The sequence below is a fragment of the Cherax quadricarinatus genome, chromosome 5 (genome assembly GCF_038502225.1).
Source record: "Cherax quadricarinatus isolate ZL_2023a chromosome 5, ASM3850222v1, whole genome shotgun sequence".
In the NCBI taxonomy this organism is placed as follows: Eukaryota; Metazoa; Arthropoda; class Malacostraca; order Decapoda; family Parastacidae; genus Cherax; species Cherax quadricarinatus.
Window position 1 is genome coordinate 59092898 of NC_091296.1, and position 14791 is coordinate 59107688.

General features: G+C 39.5%; 1 protein-coding gene across 11 annotated transcripts in view; it reads left to right on the top strand.

The window, feature by feature from the left end:
* Positions 1–14791, top strand: part of dco (discs overgrown) — a 244406-nt gene that overhangs the window by 158023 nt on the left and 71592 nt on the right. For 8 of the 11 annotated variants that reach the window (XR_011394329.1, XM_070102739.1, XM_070102754.1 and 5 more), the window contains 2 exons: positions 5573–5667; positions 13073–13237. Coding sequence is in view for 10 of the 11 variants with exons in the window: in XM_070102739.1 (XP_069958840.1) it covers positions 5573–5667; positions 13073–13237 (260 nt within the window). In the remaining variant the exon portion in view is untranslated. Of the gene's footprint in view, positions 1–1570; positions 1635–5572; positions 5668–5998; positions 6197–6225; positions 6354–13072; positions 13238–14791 lie in introns of those variants that run through there. The other 3 variants (XM_053771516.2, XM_070102774.1, XM_053771518.2) reach the window with 3 other exon arrangements.

Consider the following 14791-nt stretch of genomic DNA (forward strand, 5'->3'; position numbering starts at 1 on the left):
GTCTTTAATTTACTAGAGGACAGAATGCAGATGTAGTATACACACTGCAAAATCCTGACACGTTCGACCATGGTGTAATAGCATACACAATGCGTATAAAAGAAATAACTGGAAAAGTGGGTAGAATTCAAGGAGGCATAGTAAATGGTAAAGCCAGAGGCTGCCACAGTGAAAACCTATGTTCCACAAGGCACAGTTCTCTTCTCCATCCTTTCCCTCGTCCTCATATCTGGCATAGACATGTAAATCATAGCACCTTATCATTTGCAGACAACACTAAAATTTGCACGAGTGTCATCCATTATGGACACCAAATCTCCAAACTGATTTAAAATGTCTTCCAGTGGGCCGCAGAAAACAATATGATGTTCAGTGAAGACACATTTCCGTTACTCTGTTAGGGAAAACTGGAAATAAAAGCTAGAACAGAGTATCAAACACATTCTAATCACACAGTAAAGCAAACAATACATGGAATGTGGTCTCATCTAGCAGGTCATACAATGTATATTACGAGAATCAAGGGCCCTAGTACCAATTATAAGTTGTGATGGCAGCATTATGGACCTGTGGGCCGCTAGTACAAGAGCGGTTAACGGGGAAGCCTGGTAACTTACGGCTTGACAAAGCTCCTGGAGAGCGAAACGTTGCCACAATAAAAATGTCACATTAGTTGCACTTGTGTCCTTTTACTTTACATATTGTCGGTAATTCTACCAACATTATTACAAGCCTGGTCTCAGTGACGAACGTCGAAACTAGTCACAGGTAAGGGGGACTCCACTGTTGCTTTGATGCTTCTTCCTTTACTGTTTCTTTCTGTTGTCTGTTCGTAAGGCATTCTCTGATCCATTGTATTTTGTATCCATGTCTACTCCACCAGTTTGTGGCTAAATCTTCGGTGTGGTACTCAGTCACATGCCTTTCCACAATCTAAGATAGTCTGCTAGCCCAGCCTAGTATCTTGTGTAGTTGGGGCTTTGTGTCGGAGGTGGGAGTTCTGGTGGGTGGGCCAGGAGGCCTGGTCCGGGACCTGACCTCGGGGTTACTGACCCCCCGAATCCATCGATGTGTGGGTAGTTATTGGGGTTGTATGACAGGATCAGGAAGCGTAATAGTAGTGATGGGATGAAGAACAGAAGAGGTTAGTGATGAGGAATACTAGCCGAGTATTTTTACTAACGTAAGTATATTAATTAAGAAAAGGGCATGCAGCATCTGGTCCTAACTCAAGTCCTTTGACAAGGAACAAACCTCGAAAATAAAAACAGTGATCAACAAAGGTAGCGTTTGAGTACCCGTGTATTAACTAGTATTTACAATATATACGGAGTGCAGCAGAGCAGCGAAATGTTAACGAGTGAGAGTGAAAAGTGAGTTCACTCACTCCATTTGGCTTTCACCTCGTAAAAGAAAGACCAGTATGTGTACTGAGCCTTCTGGTGAGAAGCAATTTTTTTAATATCTCGAAAACCAGGCTCGAACTCTGCAGTGGCCAGTCGACCATTGGACAGCAGTTGTTCACACGGTGTTGTATGGTAAAGCACAGGAATGTACTTCTAGCTCAGGTGATGAAGACTCTAGCATGCTGAGTACTCACACTGGGCTCTTGTATGAGGTGAAAGCCAATTGCAGTGAGTGCACTCGCTCTTCTCTCGCTCATTAACATTTGGTACTCTGTTACTCTCTGTATATATTGTAAATATTGGTGGAGGGAATATATGGGTACTCAAACACTTTTCTTGGTGTTTGCCTTTGTCTATTTTCAATGTTTGTTCTTTGTATGGGGACTTGATTTATGGCCAGGTACTACATACATGCTTTTTCGTAGTAAGTATGAGCAGAACTCAGGTAATAGTGATCGGATGAAGAATAGAAGAGGTGGTGAAGGGGATTGGAGGACTGGTTGGGGTTGAGGGGGAGTTGAGAGCTCCTCACACACCTTGACAGACCCCCACCCCAACATTGTTAGTTTCTAAGGGTCTCCGTGTAGTGTATTCTTGGGCTCTTGGGACAGCAAGAAGCCGCGCGTGGCCCTCCATAAGTCACTAGCACCGCCACCGCCTTCCTCAGGCTCCACGTTACTGTAAATATTATTGGTGCCTGGGGGTAATAAAAGGTGTCTGGTGCATGTTGCGTGGTGCTGCCCACTTGATAGGAAGAAGGTACAAGTGTTATCACTGATTGTAACTTATATTTGTAGCTGATTACAGGTATCAGTGCCCAATGGCCCGGTCCCAGGCCAGGCCTCCTGCTTGATAGACTGACCAATCAACCTGACGGCACTAGCCGCATGCAGTCCAGTGTAGGCACCACAGCCAGGCATATCAGGAACTTACTGGAGGACTTATTAAGACCTTTCTTGAAGACAAGTTAGGGATCTGTAATTCCTCTTGTATTTGAAAGGACACGATTTGGACTATTCTCGAGCCACCTGATTAAGTAACATCTGGCGGTAATGTCGTGTAGCTGGAATCGTCTTCAGTGTCACTATTACACCTGCAAAGAAAATGATCGGCTGAACAACTAGAACCTTCAGAACAATAGACGCCAAGTCAATTTTGATACTCTTCAAGAAGTCACTTGTTTTCTTTAGGTCGAAACACTACTGTATTCTTAACAGCCCCATTTAATTCAGGCGATATTGCAGGCCTGGAGAATGTGCAAAAAAATCTTCACTGCCAGAACAAGTGGTGAAGTTTACAACAGGGAATTGGATATGTACCACACCAAGTGTCAAATCAGTCAGGCTGTGATGGATATGTGGGCCAGCGAGCTGCCGACATTAACAGCCGGGTTGATCAGGCTAGCACCAAACAAGCCTGGCCCAGGCTGGGGTCCGGGGGTAGGAAAATACTCAAAAACCTTCAAAGATTTATCAGAGATACCACCCACCCACTACCGCCACTACCATTACATCCAACCACCACTACACCACCACCACCACCACCACCAACCACCACTACCAGCCACGATTGACAACCACCATCAGTTACCCCAGCCCTTCACTGTCCGCTTACCCACTAACCACAACCTCTCCTTTTCTGTGACTGGTTTCTATTAGGCCCTTTCTACCCCACATCCTGACTTGAGGCCAGGCTTCACTATTGACCACTTGGTCAACCAGGCTCTATGTGCTAGTGACCAACATAGTCATTTCTGCTTTCTGCTGGCAATATACAATTGAAGAGTCTGGAGCCACATACGTTGACACAGTGTGCTTTAATGATACTGTGGTCTCCTTCGCTCTTAACTGGGTTTATTCCACTCTTTCTCCTATACGTTTCATTTACTACTGTGAGTTGCAGCAGTGGTGAGACGAGAAGTGAGAGAGATCGCTCTCGTTGGAGAGTTTACCAGAATCTTCTTTCATTACTGGTCTCTACTCCACTAAAACCAAGATAGGTGTTCTGATTTCCTGGAAGCAAAACAAGTATCTCAGTCACTGAGATCTTCCTCCATTTACATTTTCCTGCCACTTTCATACAACATTGTAGAAGAAAAAAAAACAACGCTCCAAGATTCAAAACTATATTTTTTATCCTTCATATTTACATGGTACCTGAGAATGTTTCTGAGAGACATGAACACCACTGTTTCCATGGTACCTGAGAGACATGAACACAACTGTTTCTATGGTATCTAAGAATGTTTGAGAGACATGAACACAACTGTTTCTATGGTACCTGAGATTGTTTCTGAGAGACGAGAACACAACTGTTTCCATGGTATCTAAGAATGTTTCTGAGAGACATTAACACCACTGTTTCCATGGTACCTGCGAATATTTCTGAGAAACATGAACGCCACTGTTTCCAGGGTTCCTGAGAATGTTTGGGAGACATGAACACCACTTGTCACCTCCAACATTATCAAAGACATTACTAAGTCTTAAGAAGATTAGTGCCAACAATGAGGAGAATTCAGATATGGGAGAAAGATATGGAAAGATATGGGAGGAAGTGTAAAATAAACCCAGTGAGGAGCAGGGGTGCGGTGGGGACAATAAGGGAACACTGTATCAACATCCGGGGTCCCAGACTTTAAAACATCTTACCAGAAGATATCAGAAACACTGCTGGAACAAGTGTTGAAGCCTTCAAGAGGAAACAAGACAAGTATCTTCACCAGGTGCCAGATCAACCAGGCTGTGATGGATATGTGGGGCAGTGGGCCTCCAGCAGCAACAGCCTGGTTGACCAGGCGAGCACCAGATGAGCCTGGCCCATGGCCGGGCTCAGAGAGTAGATATACTCTCGAAATTCTTCAAAGGTACATGCGTACATATGAGCACAGATATAATTGCCTCCCCAGTAACATCAGCAGTCCCTGGGTTTTACATCGGAACACAGCTTCACACCACATGGACTGACCCAGGGTGAGCATAGTTATCCATGAAGACGGGAACAGAAGACAGTGCTGAATCAGCTGGCAGAACCCATGGTTCACATTCTTGTTAGCACACACTTGTCCTCCTGATCTTACATAATCAGGTTTACACCTCACAACTCATCACTTACTCTCCTGACCATATATATATACACATATGCTTACCATGAACAGTATCCATGTTGACAAAAAGCTTGGACTCCAAGTGAAACTTTATGTTGCTTCTGCCTAGCATAAATAGTGGTTTCTGTTTTACATCTGTAATTTTTCAGTGTAGATTTTTTCCCCTTTGTGAAATTTATTGCTTATTAAGTAATTCGACAACATTCTTCTGTCAAGTCGTCTCTGCTTTGTAAATCTGTCTATGATCTCTGGACTTTCTTGGGTTGTCTTAGTGAGATGCATTTTCTGAAGATAGTGTATGATTCTTTGTTCAGCTCTTTCATACATTGGTTTGGGTTTAGAGTGCTTAAGACAGTTTCACAAGGAGTGTTTGATAGTTTCTTGTTTATCTTGAAAGCAAGATACAGTACTTGTAAAAATTCTTAAATATACAGTATTTCTTAATGGCACATATTAACCCACTTTATGAAATTAAAACAGAAAATAAGATAGTTGTATATTTTGGCCATCTGATGTAGTCCTCTTTATCTACTGTCTGAAAAGGGACTTGGTGATATAGTGAAATATACTTTTTTTTTCTAGTATTTTCATTTTCTGACATGTCTTGTATTGTTCACATCCCCTTCCTTTTGCTTTTGGTCTTCCCCTTTTCTCCTTTAGTAATGATTTGAAAATGGTCCAAGATGAATCAAATGTTACACAAATAACCCGCACATAGAAGAGAGGAGCTTACAACGACGTTTCGGTCCAACTTGGACCATTTACAAAGTCTTCTATGTGCGGGTTATTTGTGTATCGTTCCAGTCACGGTATTGTGCCTTTTTTTTTGTTATTTATGAATCAAATGTCATTTAGAGTTTTCTTTCCTGAATGTAGGTTATTTGTGAAGACAGAACTCCCTTTTCTCATCTGTTTTATTTAATTTGCATGGATTAATGTGTGCCATTGACCAGTATTTATTACACTTGTTTGACATATTTTAATGTGTAGTATTGTTTAAAGTTTTAGATAAATTGATTTGAAATGAGGTGTCAAATTGAAAAACTTCTTTATTTTTCAGGAACGAACATATCAACCGGTGAAGAAGTAGCCATCAAATTAGAATGCATCAAAACCAAACATCCACAATTACACATAGAGTCCAAATTTTATAAGGTAAGTGTGCAGGAATGCAAGTTGATTATGACTGGATGAAAGTACCTTTTGTTGAGAAATGTGAGGAACTGTAAAGTGTGTATGTGCTTCACAAGTAGTTTAAAACTTGGGTGTTATTTTTTATCTCAACAATTTTAATGATTAGTATTTTCTTACTGATTATAATGTAAAATGAAAAATATAATGTAAAAGAGATACATGTACTGTATCTGCAGTTAAATGTAGCCTCTCATAGATAATTAATCTTTATTGGTTGCGCGGATAACGTTTTAAATTTTTGTATCACCCACAGCACCTGACACTTACAAACATTTGAGTGCCGTATCATCTCTCATGGATCACACTAGTATTTGCACAAGAATACTGTTAGTGTCTTGAGGACGCAACAAAACATCAAGCAGATGTACACCAAGTTATCCAATGGCAGGCAAAGAACAGTGTGATATAAAAACATCACTGAAACCCTTCCCCTCTCATTCTCAGAAAAACTGAAACAAACAATATAATACTGTACACATGGAATGGATAAGTAAATGACCAAATTAACTTTTGACCTGGACTCATGGTTAACCTCCAGATGTACCAGGTTGTAGGTACTTTCATATTGCAGTTCACTGTGGGTATTGTAGTCAAGCTTATTGATGACTTTAACAAGCTCCCTCATGAAGACCTTTGGGATCTGCCTGGTAATTTCCTTTATATCTGAAGGATGGTTGGTTTACCAACAGAACCTGATCTGTGGGTAATCGTGCTGTAGATATTTTAAGAGTATAGAAGGGCTCTGTTTTACAGTATATTGCTAATGCAGCAATTTTCAATTATACCCATTCTTCATTTATTCAGACTTCCTACAATAAATATATTCACTCTAAGCTCAGGACGAAAATATTTTAAAGTAGGTAATGTTTTCACTGTATGTACATTTTGAGGCCTAGCTCCATTACTAACCTGTTATATAATAGTGTAAACATGTTATCAGGCTTTTATATGCATTTGAAAGTGAAAAAAGGATGCATTTCATTTTAGAGCAATTTCCGCTTTACAGTGGTAGCCAGGACCTAACGTGCTGTATAAGCGGGGCCCTCCTGTACATCATACCTTTTTACTGTAGGTTCAGGAATTGTTTTACAGTTTTACTTCTGCAGCCCATACTGTATCCAGACTTGCCTGTTGCCAACCTAATTAACTAAGAACTGACAGAATGCACATGGGCTGGACAATAAGAGATGCCAATCCAATAATGATATGTATTATAAATTTTACATAGTGATTCTTGGTCATATTACCAGACAACACACTTTTTAAGATTTTCATAGTTATGAACTCCCATGGGCTGCTGCTGTGGTCAGCTACTTGAGAAACCATGTTTTAAAGGCACTTGTGGCCTGGAATGTTGTAGAATTACACTGTACTAATAATCCCATTCATTGTACAGTGTCTGGTGATTGAAAAGTTCTTGTTATCCTTCCTGTCATCTTTGGTACATTTGTGACAGTTGCTATATTCATTCTGCAAAAGTTTAATCATCTGAATTCATTACTCCTAGAAACCATACCCCGGCCGGGATTGAACCCGCGGTCAGAGAGTCTCAAAACTCCAGACCGTCACGTTAGCCACTAGACCAGCTAGCCACAATAAGATTCGTCCAGGATTGTTTTTTAAAACGGTTTGTGACAGAGCCTACTAGGGGAAATAACCTCCTTGACTTGGTTCTTGCCAGTAGGGAAACACTAATTAATAATCTTGAGGTTAATGATGAGCTTGGGGAAAGTGATCACAAATCACTCAGTTTTAATATATCATGGAATTCCCCTAATAATGGCAATCAAGTCTCCGTCCCTGACTTTCGCTTGGCTGATTTCATAGGACTGAAAAATTACTTAGGTGGGCTGAACTGGAATGACCTGACTAAGGGTCAGGTAGGTGGTGATGGTTGCCGATATGATGCTTTCCAGGGCATAGTTCTAGCTGCTCAGTCAAATTATGTTCCAAATAGGGAAATCAGATCAAACAAAAATGATCCTAAATGGATGAACAATAGATTAAAATATCTGATTGGTCAAAAGAGAGGCATATATAGGCAAATCAAAAGAGGAGAGGGGCAATTAAGAAATCGATATATTCAGTTAAAGAGAGAAATAAAAAAGGGAATTAGAAAAGCAAAAAGAGATTATGAGGTTAAAGTTGCAGGAGAATCGAAGACTAACCCAAAAGGATTCTTTCAGGTATACAGAAGTAAGATCAGGGACAAGATAGGCCCACTCAAAAGTTCCTCGGGTCAGCTCACTGACAGTGATAAGGAAATGTGTAGAATTTTTAACACATACTTCCTCTCAGTTTTTACACAGGAGGATACCAGCGATATTCCAGTAATGATAAATTATGTAGAACAGGACGATAATAAACTGTGCACGATTAGGGTCACAAGTGACATGGTCCTTAGGCAAATAGATAAATTAAAACCTAACAAATCCCCAGGCCCTGATGAACTGTATGCAAGGGTTCTAAAGGAATGTAAAGAGGAGCTTAGCACACCTTTGGCTAATCTTTTCAACATATCACTACAAACTGGCATGGTGCCAGATAAGTGGAAAATGGCAAATGTGATACCTATTTTCAAAATAGGTGACAGGTCCTTAGCTTCGAACTATAGACCAATAAGCCTAACCTCCATAGTGGGAAAATTTATGGAATCAATAATTGCCGAGGCAGTTCGTAGCCACCTTGAAAAGCATAAATTAATCAACGAATCTCAGCATGGTTTTACAAAGGGGCGTTCCTGCCTTACGAATTTATTAACTTTTTTCACTAAGGTATTTGAGGAGGTAGATCATGGTAATGAATATGATATTGTGTATATGGACTTCAGTAAGGCTTTTGACAGGTTCCCACATCAGAGACTATTGAGGAAAATTAAAGCACATGGAATAGGAGGATAAATTTTTTCCTGGATAGAGGCATGGTTGACAAATAGGCAGCAGAGAGTTTGCATAAATGGGGAGAAATCAGAGTGGGGAAGCGTTACGAGCAGTGTTCCACAGGGGTCAGTGTTGGGCCCCCTGCTGTTCACAATCTACATAAACGACATAGATGAGGGCATAAAGAGTGACATCGGCAAGTTTGCCGATGACACCAAAATAGGCCGTCGAATTCATTCTGACGAGGACATTCGAGCACTCCAGGAAGATTTGAATAGACTGATGCAGTGGTCGGAGAAGTGGCAGATGCAGTTTAATATAGACAAATGCAAAGTTCTAAATGTTGGACAGGACAATAACCATGCCACATATAAACTAAATAATGTAGATCTTAATATTACGGATTGCGAAAAAGATTTAGGAGTTCTGGTTAGCAGTAATCTGAAACCAAGACAACAGTGCATAAGTGTTCGCAATAAAGCTAATAGAATCCTTGGCTTCATATCAAGAAGCATAAATAATAGGAGTCCTCAGGTTGTTCTTCAACTCTATACATCCTTGGTTAGGCCTCATTTAGATTATGCTGCACAGTTTTGGTCACCGTATTACAGGATGGATATAAATTCTCTGGAAAATGTACAAAGGAGGATGACAAAGTTGATCCCATATATCAGAAACCTTCCCTATGAGGATAGACTAAGGGCCCTGAATCTGCACTCTCTAGAAAGACGTAGAATTAGGGGGGATATGATTGAGGTGTATAAATGGAAGACAGGAATAAATAAAGGGGATGTAAATAGTGTGCTGAAAATATCTAGCCTAGACAGGACTCGCAGCAATGGTTTTAAGTTGGAAAAATTCAGATTCAGGAAGGATATAGGAAAGTACTGGTTTGGTAATAGAGTTGTGGATGAGTGGAACAAACTCCCGAGTACAGTTATAGAGGCCAGAACGTTGTGTAGCTTTAAAAATAGGTTGGATAAATACATGAGTGGATGTGGGTGGGTGTGAGTTGGACCTGATTAGCTTGTGCTACCAGGTCGGTTGCCGTGTTCCTCCCTTAAGTCAATGTGACCTGACCTGACTAGGTTGGGTGCATTGGCTTAAGCCGGTAGGAGACTTGGACCTGCCTCGCATGGGCCAGTAGGCCTTCTGCAGTGTTCCTTCGTTCTTATGTTCTTATGTCCTTATATTTCTACACCATAGGAAGGTTAGCACAGGCACCACTGTGACCACAAATGCAAGTTTTTACAGACGAATCTCCAGCTAGCGTGGCCGTGACGAACTCTAGCTCAAGTCCCCTCACTGCCGTCAACATGACTCACGAAATCGTAATGACACGATTGCAAACAAACCATACCCCGGCCGGGATTGAACCCGCGGTCAGAGAGTCTCAAAACTCCAGACCGTCGCGTTAGCCACTAGACCAGCTAGCCACAATAAGATTCGTCCAACTAGGTATATTTCTACACCATAGGAAGGTTAGCACAGGCACCACTGTGACCACAAATGCAAGTTTTTACAGACGAATCTCCAGCTAGAGTGGCCGTGACGAACTCTAGCTCAAGTCCCCTCACTGCCGTAGAAATATACCTAGTTGGACGAATCTTATTGTGGCTAGCTGGTCTAGTGGCTAACGCGAAGGTCTGGAGTTTTGAGACTCTCTGACCGCGGGTTCAATCCCGGCCAGGGTATGGTTTGTTTGCAATCGTGTCATTACGATTTCGTGAGTCATGTTGACGGCAGTGAGGGGACTTGAGCTAGAGTTCGTCACGGCCACGCTAGCTGGAGATTCGTCTGTAAAAACTTGCATCTGTGGTCACAGTGGTGCCTGTGCTAACCTTCCTATGGTGTAGAAATATACCTAGTTGGACAAATCTTATTGTGGCTAGCTGGTCTAGTGGCTAACGCGACGGTCTGGAGTTTTGAGACTCTCTGACCGCGGGTTCAATCCCGGCCGGGGTATGGTTTGTTTGCAATCGTGTCATTACGATTTCGTGAGTCATTACTCCTAGGTTTTGAAACATATCACATTCACTCTACAATATGGTTTGATTTAATTTTTTTTGTTCAGATTTTTTAATTATATATTATAAAAATAAACTCATGATGCATAAATATTTGCAAGAACAACATAATATTCTCATTGTTGGCTTTTCTTAGTTGGAAATTTATTGTCATTAGCAGATGATATTTAATTACAGATTGCAGGGGGTGCATTAACATTTTACCTAAAATTAACCTATTGCTCTCTAATTCTCAGCTCTACTATGTACACTCTCTTCAGCACACTGCTCTATGACCCACCCAAGTTTTGTCCATATTTTATATATAAAAACACAGATTTCAGGTGTTATCTGCAAAGGATGGTATGACACTTTATATTTTTCTGACTGATATGTTGATGAGAATAAAGGGACACACAGTTTTTCACTGTGAGGACCCTCTAGTTTCACTTTGTTTTGGGCTCACTTTGTTAGGAAGTTCATTATCCATTTCTCCTATGAGTAAAGTTATTCCTGTTTATTTTTTTTGTGCATTATACTATGGTCAAAAGATTTTAGCGAAGCCTTTTCTTAGGAAAAGACACGAGAAACTCAAATGTATATACAAAAGGAATGAAAGTCTTATTATGTGATTGAGAGTCAGAACTTCTGGAGCATGTTTAGAGCTTGTTGCAACTTTGACCTTTGGTGTAAGGGGAATTTACAGAATGTACATGTTTTTGACTAATCTGGAAAAAGACATGGGGCAAGTGAACAGAGGGAGCATGTGGAGAACTAAATACTTTACATACAAGGCATTGCAAATAGTAAAGGCAAACTCTTTATATTAAATGTGCTTAAAAATGCTCTAAAAGCACTTCATGTATGAAAAAAGTTATTGAAAATTTTTAACAATTTTTAGTATTCAATCACAGCCCAGAGGCTCTCGATGGGGTTCAGGTCTGGGGTATTTCCTGGTCAGTTATCAAAGAAGGGTACCTCACAATCATGAAGCCACTTAATAACATATTTTACAGGGTGGCAAGGAGCATTGTTTTGTGTAAAAAATCATTGCACCACTTTGCTCACTTTGCTTTGTTGAATGCTCACACATATCGATGGCTGCTATTACTTCCTTCGTTGGTGACCTGCATTATGTAATCCAATGGTCTGTGCAATTTCTTTTGTCAGCGACTTATTCCTGCCCATATTAATTCGTCAGTAGTCAGAAATATCCAACAAGCTTGACCCTCGAGACCACATGACGAAGGGGAACCATGTACACAAAACTGTATGCCACACAAGCCTAGAAAGCACTTAGGATGTAGTCAGTAGCTTTAGGGAATCCTGAGATGGCCCACTATGATTTACCAGGCCAGCATAACTTTTTGTGTTGCCCAATATCCATAAAACAGACTGTAAGAGGTTAGGAAAATTGAAAAATTAAATATTTCTATACTTTGAATCCTATTTCAGGCTACATGTATTTCTGTTTTGGAACCAACCAAAATCATTCTATTTCACTGGTATATCTTCTATTCTATCAGTTGATACAAAGAAACACCCATTAAAAAAAAACTAGAAAACACATCAGCATTGCTATTTTAAACCAGACATGAGCTTTGTTTCCCATCATACACTGTCTGGGGCAGAATTTTTTTATTCTGTGCATGCTAACTGTGCAGACCAATTCTTTCATGTCCGTTCCAAAGTTTTCTGCTCGTTATATTTGAGGGCCATGCTTAAAACGTATATCTAAGTGAGCAACACTGGCATCACTAACATAGATCTACGTCAGAAACAGTGGCAGGGTTAAAAATAGAGGAAAATTCTGATCCTTGTGAAATACTACTCATATTTTCATGAGGAATTTTTTCCTCTTAATTACTCCTTTCCCTCCTGTCTTTCAAATAAAATCTCATTGTAAAAATGTTCCTTATATTCCTTTTAAATTTCTGTAGATTTAAGGAAAAAATTTCACAGTGAATGCTAGTGAAGGCCTTTTGGAATTTGAGTAAATGTTTGCCCATTTGTATCATTCTTGCATAATTTTTGTGACTAGCACTAACTTGGTGAAAACTAAAGGTATAATACATGAACTGAAGAGATAACCTATAAAGGGTTCAAGGCTTTTCAGTACCCACACTTTAAAGGTAACAAAAGTTGTCAGCAGACCCTTAACTGGCTTCAACATTAAATGTAACTTGTTCATACAAATTATTAAGTTGGGCTCTATAATGTTAAACAGAGAGCTGCAAATGTCAAGCTTTGTTGTTTATTAAGCCCTCTCCCATGAAACCTTTCAGAGTAGGTCTGCGGGAGATAATGATCCCAGACTAGGGTAAAGGTAGATTAAAGGTAACCAACCTTCTTAATGCTGAATTTTTATTTTGACCTTTTTTTCACAAGATGGGTTAGGTAATCTTGGTGCCACTTAATCACAATGAAAGTGAACTTTAATTATGGCTTTTGTTATTAACGTACATTTTATCAATGTTGCAGATGATGGCTGGCGGTGTAGGTATTCCAGGTATAAAATGGTGCGGCTCAGAAGGCGACTACAATGTTATGGTTATGGAATTGTTGGGGCCGTCCTTAGAAGATCTCTTCAACTTTTGTTCTAGAAAATTTTCTTTAAAGACAGTTCTCCTCTTAGCAGATCAACTTGTAAGTAATTTGTTCTTATTTGACTCTTTAAATTCAGAATTAGAAGTATGTATTAAAAACATTACAAATGTATTTAATAACAATAAGAAAAAACTTATGTAGGGAGCAAGGGCCTAGTAACCCCTTCTCCTGTATAAATTACTAAATTTAAAAAGAGAAACATTCGTTTTTCTTTTTGGGCCACCCTGCCTTGGTGGGATATGACCGGTTTGTTGAAAAAAAACAACAACTTTGAATTTCAATGTGCATCTGTCAGTTGCCAGATTGACCAGACTGTGCTGGATATATGGGCCAGCAGACCACCAACAGCAATAACCTAGTTGACCAGGCAAATGCATGACAAACCTGACTCATGGCCAGGCTGCAGGAGTAGAAAAACTTGAAACCGGTCATGGGTATATCACAGGTATACCATTGTCACAAACTTTTAAAGGTTTAGTGCTGACTTGCATAACCTTTTTTTCTGTCAAAAACATAATAGAATTTTTTTTTTACAATATACATTAAAAAAAAGGAATGGGGAATATACCATTTGTCACTACCTGCTGAATTTTATATCAAGTAGAAACATCACTTAGGAAGTATTGGAATATGTAATGACAACATAATATATGATATTGTGTAATAGAAGATAGGTTGTGCTAAAAATGAGAACAATGTGTCCTCTCCCAACTCTTTTTAATTCAGGGGAAGTTTAAATTTTGACAGTAAAAATTGAATATCCCATTTGGTTATTATTGTACTTGTATATAAACTGCCAGATACAGCTTAGAAGCAAGTTGTATATAATTCTTCACATTATATCCTTGTATTATATTGATAAAACCACTGGTTGGCAAAACGTCTCTACAAATAAAGATGCCAGATGTTGCACATAAGCTTAAGAGCAGTTCAAAGGCCACTTTTGAAAATTGAATACTGTCTGGAAAATCATTGAAACCTGGCCACAAATATCCTGTTACTTGGTGATTTCAGTTTAAGACATTGAAAAGGAAGAATGTAGAAAGTACTGGAATAGAGAAAATCCCAGGAGATGGTTCAGATGAACGGTCTTAAAAAAAACAAATTAAGACTAAAAAATTGGGAGATAATGAATAAAATGAATTTGAAGCAGTCTGTGGAGAAAGATGCTCCAGACACATTGCTAAGAAAAAAGATGCAAGGTAGAAAGAGAAAAGCACTCCCTCTACAAGCTAAGACAAAGAATGGCTGCTTAACTCAAGAATGAAAATACTATACTAGATTAATGGAAAACATTGATAGAGCAAAAAGCCATAATGAAATTGAAAGAAATCCAAAATACAGGAGTACCTCGGTATACATCCTTAATCCATTCCAGGACCTTGGACTTATACCAAGCAGGACGTATACCAAACGAATTTTCTCGTGAGAAATATAAGGAAAACAATTAATCCATTACCATGAAAAAAATCATATTGTTATTGGCATATTATACATTGATGAAGTTATATAAAACACTGCTTAATACTAAAATATGTAATTTAAACACTACTTAGAACTAAAATACATACATAAATACAAAAGAATTAGATG